The 25,274-nt window shown below is 40.0% G+C and overlaps 1 protein-coding gene across 2 annotated transcripts; it reads left to right on the forward strand.

Annotated features, from left to right (window-relative positions):
• Positions 1–5,702: 5,702 nt before the first annotated feature.
• Positions 5,703–25,274, forward strand: XG (Xg glycoprotein (Xg blood group)). 2 transcript variants are annotated; one of them, XM_065741270.1, is made up of 9 exons: positions 5,703–6,020; positions 16,480–16,521; positions 16,921–16,977; positions 20,973–21,008; positions 21,878–21,943; positions 22,961–23,017; positions 23,659–23,694; positions 23,966–24,085; positions 24,726–25,274. In XM_065741270.1, the coding sequence occupies exons 1-9, from the start codon at positions 5,960–5,962 to the stop codon at positions 24,740–24,742; spliced, it is 492 nt and encodes a 163-aa protein (XP_065597342.1). In that variant the 5' UTR covers positions 5,703–5,959; the 3' UTR covers positions 24,743–25,274. The 2 variants fall into 2 exon arrangements, with proteins under 2 accessions (XP_065597342.1, XP_065597341.1); XM_065741269.1 differs by lacking the exon at positions 24,726–25,274 and having other exon boundaries at positions 23,966–24,449.

The following is a 25,274-nucleotide window of genomic DNA, read 5'->3' on the forward strand; positions in this document are numbered from 1 at the left end:
GACAACCAAACTAGTGAACACAGACCCTTGATCCTTTCAGGCTCTTCTTACATAGCAGCTACTAAGCTGGTCAGATTTAGGAAAGCCTGATTTACAAACCAGAGCCATGACTGTATTTTGTACATCTTGTAAGACTGATTATCTGAATTGTGAATGAAGCACTGGAGAGTGGGGATTAATGTCACCAGGTTCACATAACCAGTAATGTGAGTGAAAATGTGTTACTTTGAATTCAGAAGGCTCCTGATACACCTTTAGAGGATGAAAACAGTACTGCAGTTCACAAATACAGATTAACAAGACTGCCTAGAGCAACCCAGCCTCACTCCACAAGTATCCACTAAACATATATATGAAGAATGCTTTTTGTGAAGGATTGCAATTGTGATGAAAGGCAGTGATTGCATTCTCAGCTGAAAGCACCTGTGAGATTCCCTGTGGCTTTTTGAAGCTATGGGGAGTTTTCAAAGATCCATGGGAGAATAGGAAGCTGTGCACTTCATAACAGCTAAAGGATGAAGTCTGGAATAATAGCCAGTACAGGCTGGAAGGAATAGCCTGACTAGTTCTGTTGGCTTTCATTCTAAGTGGTTCTAGTTTTCGTGCAGTTTTACAGTATTTGTCTTACTAATGTGCCTCAGCCACCCGACAAGAGTTCTACAGAAAGATGGTATTTTGTGGAACACTCTAGAAGTTGTTACGAATTTGGATATTAAACATGCACATCTATGCATTCAAATATGAATGTATGCCAATGATAATTCACTTAAGAATTTATTGTACGTATTTCTTAGCCTGCAACAAAGCTTTACACAGATTTTAGTACTTTGTCATGATGAAATTAATTTGTAAACATCTTTTTGCCCCACTTGTGCTTTTAACAGAAAAGTGCTAAAATGCCTAAGTGTTTTCAAGGGTGGAAAAGCAATTTATAAGTAAACATTTGATCTATGTAAATAAATTAAATGTACAGCCTATCTGCATGAAGAGACATATCAATGCCGAGTGTAGAGGAAACAGAAATAAACTGGTGCCTATTAAGGATGGAGTTAGGGAGAAGTTCAAACTTGCTTTTGGTTAACTAGACTCTTGAATTCTTTTCCAGCTTTTGCAAGCCATAAAAATACTTATTAAAACCCTCCTATCACCATTGTGATTTTTCTTAAAATAAATTAAAAAAAAAAAAAAGCATTTAAGTATTTTCATTTTTAGTTGTTGTAGAAATGCAAACATTTTGGTGCTCTACCGGAGAAGCAGAATTCAAAGGGGGTCTGTCTTCCTGCTTGATTGGAAATTCTGATTTGTTTCTTACAAAATTACTTTAGAAGGAAGCTGGCCATTAGCAACAAGGCTGTGAGCTGTTTTCACAGGGTTCTTACCAATGTGAAGAGCAGAGAACACACCTGTGTGGATGAGTGGCATGCCTTTTGAACAAGAACATCTAGATTTGATAATGTAATCTGAGGAAAGTTCACACAGAAGTAGAAGGTTTAATGTGGGCAACCTCTAGGTAAATTGTGTTTCTCGTGCAGCTATCATCTCAGCCTTTAGATGACATTACTGCAGGGGTGTTTGAGTCATGTTCTGCTAGTGAGAGGATCAAAACTAAATGAGATGGCAATGTCAGGCTTGCCAAGTGACTAACTAGTAAAAAGCGTACCCATATTTTCAGTCTAAACAGGCATGTGAAATTTGGGCACAGCTATGCTTCACAAAGCAGGCAAGCCTTAAGGTAATGTCTGGGGGGAATGACCACTGTACTTCTGATTTCATCAGCTCTCCTCTTTGGCTTTGTCCACTTATGGCTTCACAGGCTGGAGTTCTGAGAGAAGGGAGAAAGACTGGGTGCTGCCATCTGGGGAGGAAAGGCTGAAGGGAAGGCTTGAAATTTCAGGGCATTATGCTGCTGGTAGCATAATTTTGGGTTTCTGTTAATTATGTGTGGAAAAAACAGCAGTTCACTTAGACTGGAATGACAACACAGGGTGTTCTGTTTTTCCTATTGCACATCTCTGAGTTCTGTTTTTTTCTCCAGTCTGTCTCCTTTGAGGTGGGGAACTGCATCACTCTTAGAGCACTAATGTATGTAGTAATAGAAAAAAGAGTAAAGCAGGGCCACTTTGGTATAGAACCTCATGTTACTTCAGCTTGTACAGTGGAACTGAAGTTGCCATCTAGTTCATCCTAACAGTAAAAGGACTGCTTAAAAATGTACTGATAGTTTTCATATGTAGTATCCATTTCAATTACTTATTACAGAATCACAGAACTGTAGGGTTTGGAAAGGACCTCTAGAGATCATCGAGTCCAACTCCTTTGCCAAAGCAGCTCCCTTGTCCAGGTTGCTTCAAACTTATCCAAAAGAACTGATCAGATCATGAAAACGAAAACAAGTAGTTCTTAAAAATTAAATCTGGAAGCTTTTTACTGTAGTTCTTATTCATGCTCATTTCAAAATCTGTGCCAAATTTTGAATGCTAAGGAAAGCTCATTAATACACTTAGTTTTCAGTGTACATTGGTCTGATTTGCACTCTTAGTTGTGTATCTTACTAGTTTTCTATTTATTTTAGATCACTACCTAAATTGTGTTATCTGGGCGTTTTCTTCCTGCTTTCTTCCACAACTCACTTGTCAAGATTCTGAAATACACTCTAATCTTGCCACAACTGAAATGTTTATCTTCTTTTTGCTCTTTTCTGTTAGTTTGATACCAAGGACGCACTTGAAAGAAAGTGAATTGTTGATTAGGAATAGGAGAACAAATGGAGTAAAAACACAGTTTTTCAAACCCTTCCATTTAGAGTACTTTAAGAACCTCAAGGCTGAAATACAAAACTGCACAATTCTGTACCTTCAGTGACAAAACACTGAAGTTCTAGTTAGGATATAGAAATGATATTGCTCTGTTGCCAAATTATATCACTGATTCACTTGTGTACTTGGCTTACATTTAGATGAACATCTATGATAACCAGATGTTTCAAGATTTTAATTAAAATACTTCTATTTTTATGATAAACAATACTGTAGGCTTTCCCCAGTAGTTCTAGTTTATGATTTGATACTTTCATCTCTGAAAACTCATACAGCAGGTTGCCCGTGCCAAAGTGACTAACGTCTAACCTCTCTCCACAGGAAGGATGAGGTTAAAACTGGTGAGCTGAGATCGTCCTCTTGTTCTCCTGTAGTCTGCCTCATCTAAAACAGGCCTGGTGTGCTAAGCGTAATTAGTGTAGAGAGAATAGACAGACACACTGCTTCATTTCTCCATCATTTGCTATTTTTTAAATATATGGGGTCTTTTTTTGTGAAACAACAAGTTAAAAAATCAGGCAACTCATAGCCTTGTTAGGTGAAGTATTAGGTAGAACTGTTTTTTCTTCAAATAGGAAAAGGTTTCTAATTGCTTTCTCAAAGTGATAAAACTGCAGTCTATGATCAGATAAAAAGCCCTACATTTGTGCTTAATATGCAATACTTGCTACCTTGGGCAAGCCATTGCACATCTATTTGGCAGAGAAAGCTGAGTTTAGTAAGTCCTGCAGGGCTTGAAGAACTATACTTTAAAAAATATTTGGGGCCTCCTGGCTCCAATGCTGTGTCCACTCCTTTAGTTTGCACTTGGGCCTTTTTGGTATTGCTTTAATTCAGCTTGATGAAGTAGTAGCTGGCTTTGGGAGAACTAGACAAGAAATGCATCATCTTCAAATTAAATTTAATAATCTCAGTATCCAAAGAAAGTATCTAAAAGAACTAGCATCAGCAAACAGGTGACAGGAGGTATTTTGGGAAGATTTGCTTTCAAGAAGAACTGCTTTGAAGTAAAACTACTGAAGTCTGTGAGGTGCCTGGACTTGCCTGGGACTAGTACACAGCCTTGCTATCTTTTCTGTTCCTTTAGGCAAATTTATCACTGATAGGAAGATTGGCACACATGCATGCTTTTTTTGTGTGTTCTGTAGAAAAACAACCCTATGGAAACACTAGTGTCATGCTCTGATCTTTGTTTTGGGTGACTGACAGGGTTATCTCTTTCTTTAACCTTAATGTCCTTATCTCTTCAGAGATTGAGGCCCAGCAGGAGTGCAATACATACAGTGAGCGTTAGATCTTCTAATCCTAACTTAAAAATGGTTAAGACATGACATAAAATAAACTAGTCATCTAGAAACCATTCTGCTTTGTTTCCATTTGTGGAGGGAAAAAAGCACAAATCTGATCAGTTTGAATATCATGCTTCTTAATGTTCAGCATCACTGGGTTTTATCAGTCCAAATTTTATGTTGTATCATCTGCTTCCTTTTAGGTAACATAAAAGCATAAATTCAAGACGTAGAGCCATTAACATCCAAAGGAGAGCTATGAAGATGGTGAAGGGTCTGCAGGGCAAGATGTGCGAGGAACAGCTGAGGTCCCTCTGTGTGCTCAACGAGGAGCTGAGGGGAGGCCTAATGGCGGCTGCAGCGCTCACAGGGAGCGGAGGGGCAGCTCTGCTCTCTGTGATAGTGACAGGGCCCGAGCGCACGGCATGGAGCTGTCAGGGCAGGGGCAGGGTGAGGAAAAGGTTCTTCACCAGAAGGTGGTGGCTGCCAGAGGCAGTGGTCACGGCCCCATGCTGCAAGAGTTCAAGGAGCATTTTGGCAACACTCTCAGACATAGGGTTTGGATTTTGGGTGGTCCTGTGTGGAGCCAGGGGTTGGGCTCAGTGGTCCTTGTGGGTCCCTTCGATCTTGGGGTATTTTCTTGGTTCCATGATCCCATACTTAACTGCACCAAAATGTATTTGGGGTATCCAGTAACACCAAGAATCTCCAGATATGCTATTAACAGTAGCAAAGTCCTGAGTGCATTTGCTGCCATAGTCAAAGAATCACTGACAAAAATGTCTGCAGCTTACACCCCAGCAAAAAGGAGCACTCGCCAGTGTCCATGTTGGAGCTCTGTCCCAGTAAGACAATGGCAATCCAGTTCAGCAGGCAAATGAATTGGCATACATTTACAACAGAGAGACTGTGGCAAAGCTGCATTTTAATGTATATAATTAACTGTGATTTTAATATAAGCTCATGCATGTATACACAATTTCTGTTCTTCTTCCAAAGCTTTTTTTTTCCTCTTGTTTAGACTTTGGCATGGCACTAACTGCAGGATATGTGTGGATATTTGTATTAAGAAAGTACATTTAGATCAGTGGAAAACATCAAGACAGACATATTTACGTTGTGAATAAGAGCATCCACCTGGGACCTGAACATGCTCCAGGTCAGCAGTCTGACATTCCATGTTAAGTGTACAATCTTATTTCTTTTGTTATGCTCTGTAGACAATCCCCAGTCCTTGCAAACTAGATTCTTGGCCTCCGCTTCCTTCACTGTGACTTTCATTAGCCATTTGGACTCCAAGAGGACTTCCTTTAGCACCAGTAATCTGTCAGCTGAGAACTGAGCACGGAGGGAGCGCTCTGGGCACAGAGTACATTTGAGAAATTGTTCAGGCATGCTTTGGAGAAGGCCTACCTCCTCTCCCAAGTTATTTCAGCTCCTGTGGCACCACGCCCTGCTCTGGAGGAGAGGACGTCAAACAGGTTGGCTTTCTTTCAGGGGAGTAGGTGGAGTAAAAACACACTGGTTCCCATCTCATTGGGTGCTGCAGGCAGGTCCCCTGCTCTCCACCTTCAGCTCCTGGGTGATAAATGCATTTCTTAGAGGGCAGGTGTCACCTACGGGTGCTGCGCATGGCTTTGCCATAGAAGGGCTGCCTGTGTTTATCCCCTGCCCCACACTAAGTGAGGCATTTAGGGACTTCTCTCTGGTCCTCAGTGCATGAGTGATGGTGAGAGACCACTTTGGACATCGCCACTGATTAAAAGTGTCTCCCTCAGAACTTGGCACTACCAACATCTACCATCATTGCCTGGGAATAACAACTGGTGCAATCAAAGCCCAGCATAGAAGACTATGGGTAAATTCAGAAGCATCCTTCTTGTTTTCCTTGGCTATCTTCTAATCCACGTGAGAGGTAAGTGAAATTGGCTTATTTCCAGGGTGTTATTACTAAAAATGAAAAATGACACAACAGAAGCTAAGCCTCAGCCTCTCAACAAGTGCACTTATTTAGAAATATTCACAATTTTTGCTGTGACTATTTCATGAGAAACACTCAAGAGCATTTAGGTAAGTACTTTGCTAGTTTCTAAGAAGATGTAACTGTTGGATCTTCACTGATAACAATTGGGCTAATTAGAGTTTGTTTGTTATCATTTCATATTTTCCCTTTAGTGTTTCTCTCCTAAAATTATTTACAAGCTTGAACTTGAGTATATACTTCTACTAATGGAAGCTGTAAAATGAGTTTCCAGGAGAACTTAAAATTTCCAGAAAGATCCTTAGGCAAATGCTTTCTTCATATTTTTTAAAGCTTTTCTTGGTTATTGATATTTAGAAACACGTTAACATGTATTGCAAAAACAAATGTTGCTGCAGTTTTAGAATGATCATGGTTTAATATTGATTAACTTTAGCCAACATATTCCTGAATATATAAAATCCAGACATAGGCATGTGCGTTTCATTATATGCGGGATTAATGCAGAACTGAAGACATTCTGTGACTGGATTTTGAAAAATGAATGCAGATGGGGAAAATATAATCCTTTTGCATTGAGTTTTTGTTGCAAACTGAAGTAATTTCCCTTTAGCAAAGGATTCTGTAAAATTTCATTTTGCCATCAATCCAAATAGGATCATACTTGTGTGCATACAACATGTAGCATACTGGTAACTATTGTTGTTATTACTGCAAATACTTTTAGAGCTATGTTTGACCGCAGGAAGAAGCTGATCATTAACCACTAGTTCTAAAATAGCTTCTGCAGCTATTCCTCCTGCTAGCCTGGATTTAAACGTAGTCCTGGAAGATTTTGCAGGGATGAGCAGTGGGAAAAACTTGCCCTTAATTAGAAAAGGTTCCTGTAAATGTCCTCTAAAATGCACTAAAACCCTTGATGATAAAATTCAGTGCTTGTTACCATATATTTAAAATAATAAAAAAAAAAATGAGGAACTACTTGGAAGTCTTCTACAAGTAATGTGGCCTTGAGACAGCAGAGCAGCAGGACACTGACAGCCTGCCCCATAGTGTGTTGTGAACAGTGATGATTCACACTCTCTCATTACTGGCATGCAGTCTTTCTTGTTCTGGAGATCTCTCTGATGTTGAATATTTCTATTTGAATTATCTGAGCATGGGCAAACTGAACACTGTGTCACTGTAATTACAAGGGCAGTCAGGCTAACCGTTCTTGTTGCACACATGTAATTAGGAGGCAGTTCAGGCCCTGCTTCAGGGAAAAAGTCATTGCTGAAAGCTGCTGGGGCCTTTTGACACAGTCTTAAGACTGGGGAAACTATTTAATCCACTTTTGAGAAGCAAAATGAATTATTTAATTCTGTTGCAACACCCATTTAATTTTATCATCAAAGTATTTACCTGTTTCAGCAGACATTTACAGGAGTCACTTCTCAGCCCCAATCAAGACATGCTGTTAGGAAAGACTTGGGCATGCTATAGAAAAGCTGGTCTAAGTCCTTAGGATACAAATGTCTATAGCATGATTCACCCTTTTATAAGCAGCCTTAATTATTACCTCGGTTGTAACTATCTGTGATAGCTCCTAGAAACTGCCAGGTCACTGTGGCCAGGCCAGATGCTATGACCCCCTTATGAACTAGAGCTTCCTTTGTGTCAAGGTGCCCTCAGCTAGTAGGCTGGACTAGCTCAGTGGACTCTTCTCAACAGAGACACAGCACAACCAAGGACCACATTGCTGAAGAAAAGCGAGATCTGATGTAGCTTAGAAACTTGCATGCTCGCTGTGATCCTCTTCAGTGTTTTTTCTCATGCTCTTTTGGCTTTTGTAATTTTCAGGCTTCAGCAGGTTACACAAGTTCTCCCATATGAGTTGAGATGCAGCAGCTAATTGCCTGGTTGGCTTTTAGGCCAAATCCAACTGAAAGAAACTTCATAGAAACTTTTTTTGTTGAAGTTCGTGTTAATGTCACAGGTCAGTTACTGTGGCTCGGCTGACCTGTGGTAATCCAACTGCAGCTGTGTTTATACATCTTGCTTAGGGCATGCAAAGACACAGTTAGGACCTAATACCCCAGTAATTAAGATCTTCACCTCTTTAAAACATATTAAAATCCCCATTTGGGCAATACACCTTAGTTTCCATACTGTGTGTACATGTCAGAGGAAGGTGGTGCAATCTGAGGTCTCTCTCCTGTATGAAGCTGGAAAACAGCTGAGGCTTTCACTCAGGTCTAGAATGCTCACAGATGTTCCTTGAGTACCCAGTATAGATATAATCTACCTACCCGTGTTCTTTAAGACCAACTGGTAGGTTACATAGTCAGTAACAAGGACGATGGAAAGGTCGATGATTCAGACAGGTTAATTTTACTCCATCTCATACTGCATGCTATGCAGGTAGAGGGAACAGCATTTCTAGCCAGTAAACTATATATCACTGTCCAACCAAAGCTTACTAAAATTTTGACTGAAAACTAGCTGTGTTCTCAAGTAATTGTCTAGGCACTTGGCAGGGAGAAAATTACAGACCTGTTCGGATTTCAGACGCTACGTGCCTTAGTTATTATGAATAATGTAGTTTTCACTGGAGTTAAAAGACAGAATGGGAGATGTGCAAACCCAGTCACATTTATCTCACACAGTTCCATCAAACTCCTGTCCTGCCTGTCAGTGTGTGTGGTCTCTGCATGCCTGCTGAAGTGCTCATGGTATCATAGGGGATATATCAAACAATGAATTCCCTTGTTGCTGAGTACCAAAGCTATTCCACTCCCAACAGCGGAGTTGCTACCCTCTGTAGGCAAGTCAGTACTGCCATCCAAGGGTGTGACTGCAGTGTGATAGGTAGCATACCTGAACTGTTTGAAATACTGCTATCAGCTGAGCTGTTGCAACACCAGAGCTCAGGAAGAGTCAACAACTGTGTTTGCTCAGCTCCTCTGGTTGCTTCTCAAACACTGCTGCCACTTTGCAAGCATCAGAGCAGGGCCCAAACTGTTGGTTTTCAGTCTGTATTTTCCATTCATTTGCATCAGCAATTCCCAATCTCTTTCCATCCTGTTAAGGACAATTAATAAACAGATGAATGTCGAAAGTCTTTCAAGAGCAGAAATCAACTAAAGTATGCATTTCTGTGGCATTTTGTCTCGTCGCTGTGAGGAGAGAATTCTGTATTGTTTTATTCTTCTCTTTCTTCATTTCCACACGTACTCTAAAATCCATCTCTGTTAACGAAAAATATGTCTAAAAACTAAACTCTAATGCAACATCTCATGAAGTCAAGTAGGACATCTCAATTAAATAAACAACTTGAATGGGCTATGAAAATATGATCCAACTTCTGATGTGTATGCTTTGTCTGACAGCCATGCATTTTTAATTTCTGAGTAATTTATTGACAAAGCTACATCACAGCAATATGTTTTCATAAGTCAACAACTCTACAAATTAAATAAATAAAAAAGGCCAGGGTAGGCACTAAGTTAGCAGACAAAATAAAGCAAAGTCCTTCCTTCTGCCAAAAGCCTCACAGAGGAAGGTGTGGAGGGACCAGGCATATACTGAACAGAGAGGAGTCCTAAACAGCCACAACCCACTGGATCACAATTTCACTTGTATTTTTAATTTAGTTGAATTGGCACTTGAGACTCAGCAGAGATTTTGCTGCTATACAGACCTGCTTCCACTCTCACTGAAACAAAACACATTGCTAATGGCGTGAAGCAGAGCAATTGTAGGCCTAGCTTCTTTGGTGCCTTTCTAGAGAGCACAAGTAGAGAATGCATATGAAACACACTGGCAAAACCCACACTCTGTCTTGGCAGTGTTATTAATCCCCTTGGGACCTTTGTAGTTATGCCCACAGAATACTGTGACTTCAGGAGCATAGGATTTGCTACACAATGGAATTTCTGGAACAAATTTTCCTATTGTTGGCTACGGAACAACAGTACTGCCTGTGCAGCCCATCCTGCCTGTTGAAGAGCCAAAGATAGTTCTCCATCACTGCTCTGGTGATGGAGATGAGACAAGGGATGTGAGAAGATACTCTGTAAGAAACAGTAGTGGCAAAGTCTGGCATCCCTCTGCTGCTTCGTTAGAGGTTCCAGCTCCTTTGTTCTGCATGTAATTTTATGGGACACGTCAGTTCCTTCTGCACTCACTCTGGAGTAAAATGCAGAAAATTATATATATATATATATCTGATTCACTGTATGTAGGGTGTATCAGATCAAAAGCAGCAGTAGCTGCCTTTGAATAGCTGCTGTTTGTCCACAGCAAACGCTGTAAAAATAGAAGACCTTTAATGTTTGATGAGACCATGCTGCCCAGACATAAATCAGTACTACCAGTCCTGTTTTGTTAGTACATCTTATTGGCTGGTAATTATTTAAATGTGCTTTTGTATGAATAAGAGGGGAATGCTTTTTCATTTCCTTTGAGTTCAAAACATAAACAACAGAAGTGGCCTGGCAAAGCACATGAACCCAATAATCAGGTCCATACGTTGTGATCTGTAGACTGGAATTTAGACCTTAATTACAGATTTTAAGGCACACTCAGTTTCCGCCATGCCACTGAGGGGCTGAAATGGCAATCATCGTTTATGAAAGGACCATGGTGGAAAAAATAATGATCTAAAGTAACTCCATCAGGAAATCTGGATCGTTAAGAGTTTTACATCAAATAAACTGTACTCACTCACTGAGGTTTTGTCCATAGTGTCCACTCAGGGGCGTAAACCCTTTCTTATGTGAGTAATGACCTTTAAACAGAAATCTTTCCTAAATAAAGTAGGACCAGTAAATGGGTATGTTCTGGACCAAAGACTTGTGAGAATACATACTGTTTTCTCATCACAGAGGAAATACATGTGATGAGTATATAATGATCAGAAATGACCTGTTCAAAGAATAACTTACCATTTCTGCTAGCAAGTACAGGAGTCTCATGAGTGATTTGGGTATCATGTTCTTTCAGATACCTAACATTTTCAGAAAATTTGTTCTCATCTGGGAGTCATTCATTTCTTCCTCAGTGTCTGCCAGCTTCATAATATTTTAAGCTCATTGTATTAAAAAACAATCTTATTTGATCATGCTGAAGAAAACTTTTTTGTTTTTAAACTATGTGAAATCAATGTATTTTCCCTTTTGAAGTAGCTAATAGTTTGGGGGGTTTTTTGTTTGTTTTTTTTTTCTTTTCTGCCTTCTAGTTTACTCATACCCTAGTTAATCCTATCTCAATCATATTACTTCTATTAATGCACTCAAAGCCCATTAATTTAACCATCTCAGTTACAAAAGGGCAGAATTCATCGAACACACACATATTTTCAAGTTGTATGGCCACCTAGATATACATATACATACAAACACATTTTCTCATGTATATAAGGTTTACTTTTAATGGCAGACTACTTGTATTGAACATCTGAGATCTTCATTTCTTTTGCTCTATAACCTGACTCTCATTGAAAAATATTTATGCTGTCTTATTTAAATGTCGTTCATTTTAATGGCCACAAGCTTTGTTCAAATGGATGCAATGAAGAACTGAACCTACTTACTGAGGTTTGAATTTACATGGTGATGCTATGGGAGCCTTTTCTGAGAAAAAGTCTGTCCTTGGTCATGGCTGAGGCAGGTTGAGAGAGCTGGGGCTGCTCATCCTGGAGAAGTCTTTGGGAAGACCTGGTAGTGACTTTTCAGTATCTACAGAGGGGGGGCTATAAGAGTTTTTAGCAGAGTGTGGTGATAGGTAAAGGGGAAATTGTTTCAGACTTAAAGAGGAGAGATTTAGGTTGGATATAAGGAAAAAGTCTGAACAGTGAGGGTGGTGAGGCACTGGAACAGGCTGCCCAGCGATGCAGTGGATGTGCTGTTCCTGGAAACATTCAAGATCGGGCTTGATGGGGCTCTGAGAAACCTGATATAGTTGTAGGTGTCCCTATTAACTGCAGGGGAGTTGGGCTAGATGACTTTTAAAGGTCTCTTCCAACTCTAAAGGTTCTGTGACTCTATGATTCTGTAGTGAATAGCAGGTAACATCCACCTGCAGATTCTGTTCTTGCTCCTTGTAAACTCTCCTCAAAAACTGTTGGATCTCTGAAAGAGTGCTAAAGGGTGATGGATCTGTTTAACATCTAGGCTTCATGTTCAACCACAGGAACAAGATGCTGCCATCTGTATTTCAGTTAATTAGGTCACATTTTCAAATAACTAATATGGACAAAATTAGTGATATTAAATGTGCATGTGACTTTGCAAAGGAGTGACCACCTTGGTGGAGTAAGTTGACCTGGCTAATAGCAAGTACAGACACTAGTGAAAGAAAATATCCTGTCTGAAAGAATGATGTCTGTAAAAATAAATACAATAACTCTACAATTTGAACTACTGTGATTTGATGCGTGGCTTCACTGAGTCCATTCTCCCATGTGTCCATCACAGGCAAGTCTAGTGGTGGCAACTGAGGCCAGGCCTATTCTTAAAACTTCTGTTGGCGCAACTCCGTGTGTTTGGTGGAAAGGAAGGAATTACATTCCCAATAATCCTGGAAGTGCCAGCAGAAGTCCCGCTGTTAGTATTGTCCATTGTATTTGAGAAGATCATATAAACATCACTGAAACAGCTTCTTTCCCAGTTCAAACATTATATCCATCTGGAAGGCTTGCTTTCTTAGCTTAGCATTTTCTTGTTTGCCAGTAAGGACTGTACTGTGGTGTCAGACAGGAGCATGCAAGCATCTTCTAAGAACAATTTAAGAACCACACAACTATTGTGGGCCACACAACAAAAAAAAACACTGCTGCAGTCATTTCATTTCTATGTGCAAACAGGGATACACCCAGAAGAAAGGCTAGAAGTGATACCAAGATATAGCATACCAACCCAAAGCAGTATTAACAGAGAGAATTCTGAGCTAACATAACCTGCATAACTAAATGTCTTCATAACTTCATGTATGTTAAATATAAGTATATATTCCAAAGGAATTCTATTTTTTCCCTACTGAAATTCCTTCCTCCTTTCCTCCTTCCCTTCCTTCCCTCCCTCCCTTCCCTTCCTCTCTTCCCTCCCTCCCTTCCTTCCTCCCTTCCTTTTTCTTCCTTCCTTCCTTTCTTCCCTCCCTCCTTCCTTCCTTCCTTCCCTCCCTCCTTCCCTCCTTCCATCCTTCCTTTCCTTCCCTCCTTCTTCCCTCCTTCCCTCCTTTCTTCCTCTCTTTATTTCTTTTCTCCTTTCTTCCTCTCTCTCTTTCATTCTCATTCACATTCTCATTTTCATGACTATATTTCCAGCTGTTTCTGTTATGGAAGCCATTCCAAAAAGGCCATTTATTAAGGTGAATAACACATTTAAGTCTGTTTGTTCTATGAAGAAGCTTGGCTAATTTATTCCTGATGACATATCTTCAGAGCTCCCAGTAGTGACTGCAGTTCCTATTGAGCTAAATATTCTCTGAGTCTTTGATTTGTTTTTCTTTCTAGACCCACCATTTTGTGGATGAAATCTGGGCTTTTCAGCTATTTAGCCATCTGTTATCCTCTCAAATTAGATTCTTAAAATGTCTAGGTACAGTCTCAGAAATGGTAATGAGCATTTAAAATTCTGCTCCACAAAGTCTTACTTCTTGGCAATCATCTGATGTTATTATCAGAGGAAGTTGGGATAGATGTCCAAGCAATCTTTTCAGTTTATTGAAATATCATTTACCGCGCTACACAGATGTCCACATACTGCCCATCTGTCACGGCTCATATTTACATAGAGAAACTTCAGGGTGGGTTCTTTTCTTACTCCCTATCAGTTATTCTGTGTTGGTGCCATAGGTGTCTGGCTGATCACCAGAAATAACAAAAATTCTGTCTGAATAGCTTATGCAGGGAATTCTCAGGCTTTTTTTTCCTTTTCTTAACATAGTGGTATCTTGCATTTCTCTCTTGCTGCCTCAAAACAGCACCTCTTTATCTACCATTTTGGCCACAGAGCAGACATAAAACAGAAGAGGGAAACCAGACGATGTATTCCAAGAGAAGGGCAAATGTCAGTTACTGCTTCCATTTCTCATGTGGTTGGGAGCATCTGCGTGATCTTGTCTGAATAACACCATACATCTGGATTAGAGAAATCTGTTTGTTATGTTTTGTCTTTCTTCTGACTTGAAAGAAATACTGTATCTGGAAGTTTTCAATAGCCTTCACTTAGAAAGCAATTTTATCAAGTTCTCTTTTAGCATTAAGATCTCTGTAGCTGCTTTCTGTATCATTAGTTCCTGCATGCCAGGACTTGTAACCCAGGAGCTGGTTTGGTCAACAGCTCTTAGGTCTTTCAAAATTATTCTGATGACTTACCCCAGTGCAAAATGGTTTGAGCTCTTCTGGGATTATCCTGAAGCAGGGCTCATATCAGATAGCCTTTAACTCTCGGGATGCTGTTTGAGAATGATGACTTATACCAAGGGTAAAATCAAAGGACACCCAAACTAAACTCACTGGTATTTCTGTCACTAAAATACACTTCAGAAACACATAATTTGACCATATATGATCTTTGAGGTACCTTCCAACCCAAGCCATTCTATGTTTCTATGTGCCTGATCTATAATGTGGCAACCTTGCCCACAACAGTGGAGTTAGGAACTAGATGGTCTTTAAGATCCCTTCCAATCCACGCTGTTCTATGATTCTATGGTTCTGTTGCTCTGTGATTTAAGTGTTAGGAGCAGGATGCACATAGGCTGGGTGACAAGGCTGGGCTGAAGCCTGGCCTGTGGGTAGGATCTACATTTGGCCTGCAGGTTCATGGCCAGGCATGGCACTGCTGTGCCATAGACCCTGGGGAGGGCTTGGGACCAGCAAGTGAGTATTGGCTGAGGAAGCCCATTGTCAATTTCATGTGTTGTTGCATTTAATGGATTCATACAAAATCAAGAACAGGCATTAGGATATTATTGATGTAAGGGCCTAGCTGGAAGGTTAGTGGACCCAGCTAAAGCAGACAGGGTAAGACTAGGGGACATTCCATGAGCAACTCAAATGATGAGATGAAGTGTTTGTCTAATAGCATCAGAGGGACAGCGTTATGCTGTTACCTGCTTTTCCCTTCCGAACTTGAGTTTGCCATGCTATTGTATAGGGACAGTTTTGCTTCCGAGACCACTCACTATTCAGCATTCCAGCCTTGTGTTATCTTTCCTGTCAGACAACAGCTATAATTAAGTTCACAGACTCACAAGAAAATCCTCACAGGAGTCAAAAAGATCTCACTTTATACTTCCTCACTGCTTTCTATTTGAGGATCACACAGTGTTTTACCACTGATTAACTAATCTTCCCACGGAGTTCTTTGACATAGGCAAAGGCTGTTATCGAGGCAGTAATTAACAGGGGGAGTGACATGAAGCCTGCCAGCACCCATGGAGCTGAGACCAACACCAGCGTTGAGTTGAGGGACGTCTCCAACAGCCCGTCTACTTCCCAGCATCCCCACTCCAATAATAACACTTCTTGCTGTGAAGAATTTGATCCCTACCAAGAAAAACACTTTAGCCTAGAGCTAGGCAGAAAGCCTTTTAGGCAGACTGATAAACAGGTGTAGAGTAGGAAACTCGTGTGGTAGACACAGTGAAGCATTCCTGCCTGGAAAAGCCAAGATGTGGGGTGTCTTTCAGTAGGTCTGTATGTGCTGACCTTTCATTTGGCGTGCAGACCCAGGAACAATGGGGTTTTGGTCTGGGTGAGGACTACTGGATATCTGCTCTGTAAGGAGGTGATTCTCACAGACTGTATTAAAAAGACATAGAAGATCATAGAGAGAGGAATGTACACTGACAGCTGCAATAGTAATGCCCCTTATTTCTTTCCTTGGAAACTACAACAGATACAAAGAGCGCAATAACGTTATTTGACAGAGCAAATTCTCAGCTACAAAACCCTATTTTTCAACATAGTCACCACTATTACCTATGCATTTTTACCAGCGATGAATAAGAAAAGCCTGCATGCTACATCGCACTACCAGAGGAGACCCACTGTTGCTGTCACCACTGCTGAAAAGCACCACCCACCTCCACACTGTGCTCGTATCCACTGTTTGGTCTCCATCAATGCATCTTTTTATCTGTTAGTGCTTGCATATGTTACAGAAAGACTGGAAAAAAAGCTGATTGGGGTCACAAGTGGTCTCAGGGCGGGCATGACAGGAGAGCTGATGAGTGTGGTCATTCAGGGCTGTGTGGGATAGGGACAAGGGCTGACAGCTCGCTCTGGGCAAGCTCCTGTTTGTGTGAATTTTCCTTCTGCCTCTTCTAAGCAGGGTTCTGGCTTTATCCAGAGCTCTCAGAGGTCACAGCTATCTGCCTGCTGACAGTCTCTGCTTCCTTCTAGGTCAACGTGACTTTGATTTAGCTGATGCTCTCGATCACCCAGGTGGGTGTCCTTATTTTCCTATGGTATTTAGATCTACTAATAAATTTAAAGCACTTTCTATTTTTTTTTTTGAGAACTGGAACATGAAGAGGGTAGTACTTAAAAAAGTATGGAGGGCAGGGAAATGTTGGATTTTTAATTCATGTACAACCAGAAAATGCTGCTTTTCTGTTTCATTTTAAAACAAACACATGTTTTTGTCATAAAATCATTTTTCTCTTAAAAACAAACAAGCAAAAAAAAAAAAGGTTTTGGAAACATACCCCATCCTTTTTAGTTTCTGCATAAAGATTTACTGATTGCAGCTCTCTAGATTTGCAGATATATTCTTTCGATAAGTTGAACAATGTTAAGATTTTATTGTTGTTTGGTTTTTTTATATATCATTGTGTCACACAGAGGATATAATTACCAGGAAGCCCACTGTGATCAGAAGACCAACAAGACCACTGATGAGTGAGTAACACAGACAACAATCATGACTGTTTTCCAGTTTACATGAACTGTCTTGCATGAGGTCCTTGCTAGTATTTGTTAATGTGTCATTCCTATGACAATTTGTGTGAATTTGTGTCCTCTGTATGTAAAGTATTTTTTTGGACAACTACCAATTGGATGTCTTTACTATTTCCAGTAAATCTTTAGAGAATGACTAGCCACAGATGGTATTTTATTTCCAGATGGTCCTCTTAATACTTTTCTAACCTGTATTAACATCCCTTGGGTGTATAAAATGGCTAATTGTAGCTAAAAATTTGTGGCTGTGCTTCAACTTTTTAATTTTAATTTTTTTTGCATTAACTCTTCTTTTAGTATAAATTCTCATGATGCTTGATAACAGACTTGAATATTGTCTAGTATTGATTGCTATAAGTCAGAAAGGAAAAAAAATCAGGAATAGCAGAGGAGACTGAAAGGTTTCAGCTGTACTTCTGAGTATTACCAATGATAACTTTCAGTGAATGGCTGTTACTGTTGTTTGTTGTTACAAAAAAACCACATACATATTTAGTACAGAACAACACAGACATTTTTCACCCAAATTACACTGGAGGAAACTGACTGAATCAGAATAAGGCTGGATAACATTAGCCCACAGAAAACATTAAGTCCTTTCCTAGATAAATATGACAGTAAGTTTTTAAGGTTACAAGTTCCACATGATACTGGCTCACTCTGAAAAAGCAGGGCAGTGTTTTGTGAATGTGGTAGCTACTGGATCCTGTGCATTTTTTCTTCCATATTGCTTTTGCAAAGAGAATCTGTGTTTGACCTAGTTTAGAAACATCTATTGCAAAATACAGTGAAGTCAGTGCTCTCCGCTTCCTACAAATCTACAAATCAGCGAGTCTAACAACAGTTCATGTCATTCTAAATGTGGATCCGTTCTCTGCTGCCCAGAGAAGCTGTAGTGCCTCACTCCTGGAGACACTAAAGGCCAAGTTGGATGGGGCCCTAGGCAGTCTGAGTTGGTGGGGGGCAGCCCTGCCCATGGCAGAGGATTGGAGCTACATGATTTTTAAGGTCCCTTCTAGCCAAAGCCATTCAATGATTCTGTGATTCCATGATTAAATTGTCAGACGCTTAAACCCACATACTCAGGAGCACTGAGATTTTTGTGTTCAAGTTGTCTGGTGAGCATGTGTGACCCAGGGTAAGGTATACCAGCTCCTAGTCCTTGTCATGCCTCTGTGGTTCTTCATGATAAGAAATGACAAGTTAGTTTCTGAACAGATGCTTCATACCTTTCACAAGTTATCAGCTATTATGGTAAGGTCTGCATAAACTTGCTTACTGAAGCCTCTCTGGACCTTAGGCCAGCATGCTGCCCACTGTTTTTACATGTTTGGGATACATATACTAAGTCTGCAGTCTGTTTTCTGGATGAACTAGCAGGAAAATAATGGTATAGGTGCTATGCTGCAACCTTTGTATTTAGCGTGCCCTTCTGCTTTTCTTCTGCTGCTGGTGCTTTATCAGAGTGCGGGCTTGCTGTTTTTGAAAGAAACAACACATTCCTCAATTTTACAGCTGGGGATGGTGACCTTTACCATCTGTTCTTTTAACCCTTTGTTCTGCTGTTTCTTCTTGTGCTTACAGACACGTTTCCATTCATACTTAATTCATACTGACCTCAGTGTTTCTGTAGCAAACCTCTGCGTAAAGCCTCCAGGGTGGAACCCTGCATTTTACCTGAATTCTTAGTTTTGATAACAGATTATCATTTCTTAAAGTACTACCCTTTGACATGTACAGGTATTTTTGAAATGCAGCTCTGTTCTAGCTAGACCAGATTAACACCTGGTTTGACAAAACAAACCTACTTATGCAGTATGAATATGATAATGTTCCTACCAGATTTCATGGAGACATCAAAGCATTTCTGAGTATTTGTATTTACATATGATGAGAATAGATAACGTGCAAAACACAGCTTCCTGTTATCTTTGGATGGAAAGAACACATGAAAGCAGACATGCATAGTGATGCCTTATAAATTAAAAAACACACATATTTAGTGTCTAATTAACTTTCTTTGGCAATTAGGATTGTTATTAAAATCTAGGTAGATTTTGCTCTTTCTTCTGGTTCCAGTCCTGTTCAACATCTTCATTAATGACTTTGATGAGGGGATAGAGCCCACCCTCACGAAGTTTGCTGACAATACAAAGCTGGGAGGAATGGCTGACAGCTGGAAGGCTGTGCTGCCATTCAGCGAGACCTGGACAGGCTGGACAGTTGGGCAGAAAGGAACCAGATGAGGTTTAACAAGAGCAAGTATAGAGTCTTGCACCTAGGAAGGAATAACCACATGCACCAGTACAGGTTGGGTGATGACCTGCTGGAGAGGAGCTCTGAGGAGAGGGACCTGGGTGTCCTGGTGGATGACAGGTTGGCCATGAGCCAGCAGTGTGCCCTGGTGGCTAAGAAGATCAATGGCATCCTGGGGTGCATTAAAAAGAGCGTGCCCAGCAGGTCAAGAGAGGGGATCCTCCCCCTCTACTCTGCTTTGGTGAGGCCTCACTTGGAGTATTGTGTCTACTATGGGGCTCCTTGGTACAAAAAAGACTGAGATCTCCTGGAAAGAGTCCAGCAGAGGATTACAGAGATGATAGAGGATGGGGAACACCTCCCTTATGAAGAGGGGATGAAAGACCTGGGTCTGTTCGGTCTTGGAAAAAGAAGACTCAGAGGGGATCTGATCCACGTCTATAAATATCTAAGGAGCAAGAGGCAAAGGGACCAGGCTGGACTCTTCTCAGCAGTGTGTGGCGACAGGGAGAGAGGAAATGCCCACAAACTGAAGCATAGGAAGTTCTGCACAAATGTGCGTGGGAACTTCTTCACAGTGCAGTGATGGAGCACTGGCACAGCTGCACAGAGAGGTGGTGGAGTCTCCTTCTCTGGAGATGTTCCAGACCCACCTGGACGACTACCTGTGCAACCTGGGCTAGGGAGCTGCTTTGGCAGGGGTTGGACTCGATGATCTCTAGAGGTCCCTTCCAACCCCTACAGTTCTGTGATTCTGTGATTCTGATTCATGCTGTAGCTCCATATTTACTAGGAACAAGGAAGTGATCTCTGGACTTAATAGCATCTAATATACTTCTACATTAGTGAGTTTTGAGAGCTCATCATTGTTCCACACACTCTAAAATATCACCCACACACTCTTATCCATTGTGTATCTTATGCAGCTCACTGACAAATTGTTTACTTAATGGAAAATTCAATTTCAGCTACTTCAAGACACATGTACAATCCTAGAGAACGGTAACAGACTCCTGGTTTGCTGCATAATGTGCCTGCGCAGAGTTTGAAACACATATGAGGGCTGTTATAGCTCTGCCAAAGATAAGCAGATCATTCAACCTTTGACAGGCACGTACAGTTACATGAAGCACAATTTTTTTTCTATCACCATGACCCCTATATAAACTAGTTAATTCAATTCTGTCTCTCTGTTTATTACTTTCCAAGATTTTTTTCTAGAAATAAGTACAACAAAGTACACCTGAGCCAAGTATGCACACACCAGATTTAACAACAGACACAGAAGTTAATACATATTTAAAAAATCAAACAAACAAATAAGTAGATGCATTTTAATATTTTAACATAACTAATTTTACTTATGTAACCTGTACGTACATGAAAGACATATAGCCTTTGCTTCTAATGTAAGGTTTATACTGAAGGAATGCATCCTTTGTAATTTGAGTGGAAAGTATAATATTAATTGTTAGTTTTTTTGTGGGTAAATATTAAATTTTGTACATTCTTTTTTGAGAAAAGTGAAATATTTATCTTACTTAATTTGTGGGTATTATCTGAAAAAATGTTGCTTGTCAAACATAGTTTTACGTTTTCTGTTAATAACTAACATTTCATTTCCCTCAAGAAGTCTGCACTGCTTACTTATTTAAATCTTTTTCCTTTTCGTTTGTAAGACAATGACCTGCATTTAGGAGATGCTCTTGGTGGGGGTGAGTACTTTCTTCTTTTCTCAGATATGTTGTAGTTTTGTGAGTTTGGTGGGTTTTCTAGTACTCTTTTTTTGAAGTCTGATTTACTTGGGCAAAAAGATTTCAAGATTGCAGGATAATCTGTAGTAAAAAAAGCCATGCCCATGTGCTAAAGGCCACCATGCAGAATATGGATACCAGGGTGGGTTGTGTCTGGCTGCCAGCTATAGGTATTTGCACGCTGGTCTATTTGTACAAACTGAAGCCTGCTGTAGTTAACATCACCCCATTGGGGTTCCGTGGCCATGGCTGGGGGCTGCACACATTGCAGAATCAGCCATCATGTTTCAGGGTAACAGCCTCTAGCAGAAGGTTGAAGATAACAGATAATGCCAATAGTTTGTTCAGCTGTCAAATGTGAATCTGTCAAAGATTGGGAAACCAGAGGTAACAGTGAACTTGTGTGTAAGGAAGACTGAAAACCTGCAGCATGGTACTGGGAATGAACAGTGACATTGATAGTTTCCCAGTTTTATGTGGAGTCTTAATTTGGAACACATGGTTTTGGAACAGAGCAAGTCTCTTCTATTAAATAGAATTAATTGGGCAAAGTCTGATTCAGAAAAGCTTGAAGAGTATATCTAAAATCCACTGAAAGCAGTAGGATAAACTCATGCTGAAAGCTGAGCATATCTCTAAATAATATATTGAATCAGAACTTGCAAACAACTTACTTGCAAACAAAAGCATGATATTTAGCCTGGAGGCAAGAAAAGACCATAATTAAAGTGCATCTGACTCGAATTGTAGGTGAAAGAAAGATTTAAGGAGAGGAAGGGAAGATGCCATTTATTTCAGTGGCCTACCATCTAACTATTTATTACCAATAGGTGACATCCCAAGACAACCTTTATACCCACCTCTTCCACCACGACCAGGAAGCCATAGTAATTCTGGTAAGAAAATTTTCTCTTTAGAAAATCTAGTGCTAGGAACTCTTTGGAGAAGATATGTTAAACACTTAACTCTCTTATTTCTTTGTTCATAATTTTTATCACCCTTCTCTGTCATATCCTCCCCCTACTCCCCCTATTTTTCTGTCCTTTTTTGATCACTATTCCTGACCTAGTGTTTGGAAAGATTTTCTGAGCTTTTGTTCTGGCACCATAAAGCTTTTCTGCCTCCCCAAAGCAAAGGACATTGATTTCTAAGTGGCATGAGACTAATATTTATCTTGTTTCTCCTTTAATTTTGGGTATTTATACACAGAACCATGCTAAGGTTCAAATTTGACATCTATCTACATGAAGTGGATAAGGTTATGTACAAATCCGTACTGAGATGTGGATCTGAGAAGGCTTTGGGGTACACAACAGGTGGGACAGGGGAGATGGATTGAAGATTGCTTTTGACTGTTGGCCCAGACATCCACTTAAATACAGTGGAGGTGATACATCTAACCTAGCTACTACTGTGTATTGTATATTTACTTCTGATACGACTGCAGTAGTGCTCTGTGGATGTGCCCTTCTGGAGTCCTTCCTAGAAGGGTCCCATTGACTTTCCACTACAAGAGCTACTGGGATTTTACTGGAGCTCCAGGTTCACACATCCCACGAGTGTCTACTTCTATGCATAGAGATGGGCCAATTAAGGAGTAGGGCTATTGCATATTGTATTTAGGAGCCTAAAGTGGCTTGAAGATTTGGACTCATAAATACAGAACAAATTTAACTTATTTACAAACATACGTGTCTTCATGCTCACAATGGGTAGACACCAACTAGTATTTTAGCATCCAGAGACATTAAATTGGTGACTACTTCTGTAAGACAGCTGCCATATAGAAACTGGGATATCAAAGGTCCCTCACCTTTCCCTGGAACTATTAGAAAAATGCCAGAGAAAGGAACTGATGTGGTTACCACTGTTCAGATAATTTTCCAACAGAAATCCCAATTTTTATCTTGCAGGAGGATTTAATGACTTAGATCTTGTCGATGGGAAGCCTTTACCACCACACATAGCAGGTAGTATTTGACAATTCTCATTGCATTTTCTCTCTAATATTTATAAATCAGAACTGACTAGTTTTGCTTTAGCACAAATGTTTATCACTTAAGGTGTTAGACAAGACTCTGCTATTTTTATTTAGACTAGTTATCTTTCTCCATGGCTTTAAGTATAAAGCTTTAGCTCCTTTGAAACATATCTCTAAATGCCTTGCAAGGTTAAGCCAGGACCTTGCAGGGTTAATTCCTTCAAATTCAGTTTGGACAGTCCCAAATCAAAGGGTTTCTGCTGAGAACTGAAAGTAGATACTCCAAGACTATGATCTTGACATAAATCACCTTATTGGCTGGAAGTAGAGGATAACAAGAGTACAGTGTTGGCCTCCAATTTCCTTTAAATCAGTCTGATGTAAACAGGCAAGGATTATCTTCTTGTTTATATTCTTCAGAAGGTATTCTTCTGCAGAAATGAAGTGGCAGGAGGAAGGATGTCTATTCCTCCTACTGACACTGATGACAGTCAGGATTAGAATCAGAGCCTCTCTGTCACAGATCTCACTCCAGCTGCCCTATTTCACATTGTAGGAAATGATGAATACTTTGCTCTCAAAGCATGATGAAAGACAATATTTACGATTTTTTTCTCTCTGTTCCAGGAGAAGAAGGGCATAATTTCAATCACGGTGGAAACACGGGTATAGTACATGTTTTATTCTACAATTTGTTTCAGATGACCATAAATAGTGAGAAAATGTTAGCCTTATAAAAGTAGTACATATATTAAATAATGCTGTTTGACACTGTTTTCATATCAGCTGCATGTGACATAACTTCCAGTCCTCTGTTTAATTCTACATAATGAATTTCCAATATACAATTTTAAAAGTTTTGCAAAAAGCACATATTTGTAGGTATATGCCTTAGTCATACTATTTTACTGCATCTGAAAAATCTCTCTTCCTACAGATTCAGGATTAATAGCTGGAGTTACATCTCCTATAATTTCTGCTTTTGTGATATTAGTTGTTGGATCGATAGCGGCCTACACAGCTTACAAGAACAACAAGCTTTGTTTCAAACCACGTGGTAAGACCAAATTAGTCTTTCAATTTCTGAGTTGAGGTAGATGGTAATTTTGCAAAAAAAAATTCTGTGGGGGCAAAAATAAGCCAATCGTAAGAGAATTTGCAGGTCTCCTCAAAACAATCTCCAGTCTGTAGGTGATCTTGGGAATTAACATTCTTGGTCAAGTATAGGAAGCCTTGATGCACCCAAAGGACAGATATACATCACTTCCTGAAAGGAACTGCATAATGTGAAGTCTTTGCAACCACAGAGGTGACTGACTGTTATGGACCTTTGTCCACAGATCAGATTGAATCACCTGGATCAGCCTCACGTGGGACTTCTCCATATGCCCTCTGACCTGTGGGAGTTTATTTGCACCCCAAGGGATCTGACAGTCACTTTATTTTTCTCATGTCTACAGCCAAGGTGTAACTAAAGCATCATGTCAGATGAAGCAGTCTGTGACCCACCTGCCCTCTGAAAATGGGAGGGAGACAGAGGAAAGGGAAAGGCCACCCATAGTTCTGTAGTGGTATGAGGTTCTCACCTCATGCCTCAAAGGAACTGGAGAAGAACAAGCACAGAAAGCAGCTGACATAGAAACACTGGCAAAGGATATCCATAGCAGAAACCTAATTATTCTATCTTCCTTTTTTAGGTCGGGCCACAGTGTAAACTGCTGACGTGAAAACTGTCGATGACACATTCCTTTGGTCGGCGATGTTCTGCCTGCAGATCTGTCATATTTTCAACTTCATAATTCTGACAAATCAATTTTTCTCTGATGAAAGTTTTGTGGAGACACTGCAATTCCATTTTCTTTTACGCAATGTTACTCTTAAACCTTGAGATTTACATCATCAAAGATGTGTTTAAAATGTCCAGGATCAGTATTGCACTATCTGATGTGTATTTGTAAAAGCTGGATAAGTGTTTTGATTCAGGTGCTATTTTAAATGCAGAATTCAAGCTTAATATGAGCTAAAAATTTAAATATTTTGGTTTATGAGTGCTTCAGTCACTGAAGGATTTTTTGCCTGTTTCCTAAACTAGCCAAAATAATCAATCATCCTGATAGGACAGAAATAAGAAAAAAACGCCATTTCCATTCATACATTTTGCATATTTCTGTATTGTCTATGGCATTTAAGAAAGAAGTTGAAGTTGTATAAATTATTAAGCATTTTAATGCCTTTATTTCGTATCT

The sequence above is a fragment of the Cyrtonyx montezumae genome, unplaced genomic scaffold (genome assembly GCF_038088225.1).
Source record: "Cyrtonyx montezumae isolate F1298 unplaced genomic scaffold, pur_monq_1.0 scaffold_3, whole genome shotgun sequence".
Taxonomy (NCBI): Eukaryota; Metazoa; Chordata; class Aves; order Galliformes; family Odontophoridae; genus Cyrtonyx; species Cyrtonyx montezumae.

Coding starts and splice junctions, on each gene's coding strand:
- XG (XM_065741269.1), top strand. CDS start 5,960: ATGGGTAAATTCAGAAGCATCCTTCTTGTTTTCCTTGGCTATCTTCTA. Junction 16,978..20,972: donor ACCAACAAGACCACTGATGA/GTGAGTAACACA, acceptor TTCGTTTGTAAG/ACAATGACCTGCATTTAGGA. Junction 23,695..23,965: donor CAATCACGGTGGAAACACGG/GTATAGTACATG, acceptor CTCTTCCTACAG/ATTCAGGATTAATAGCTGGA.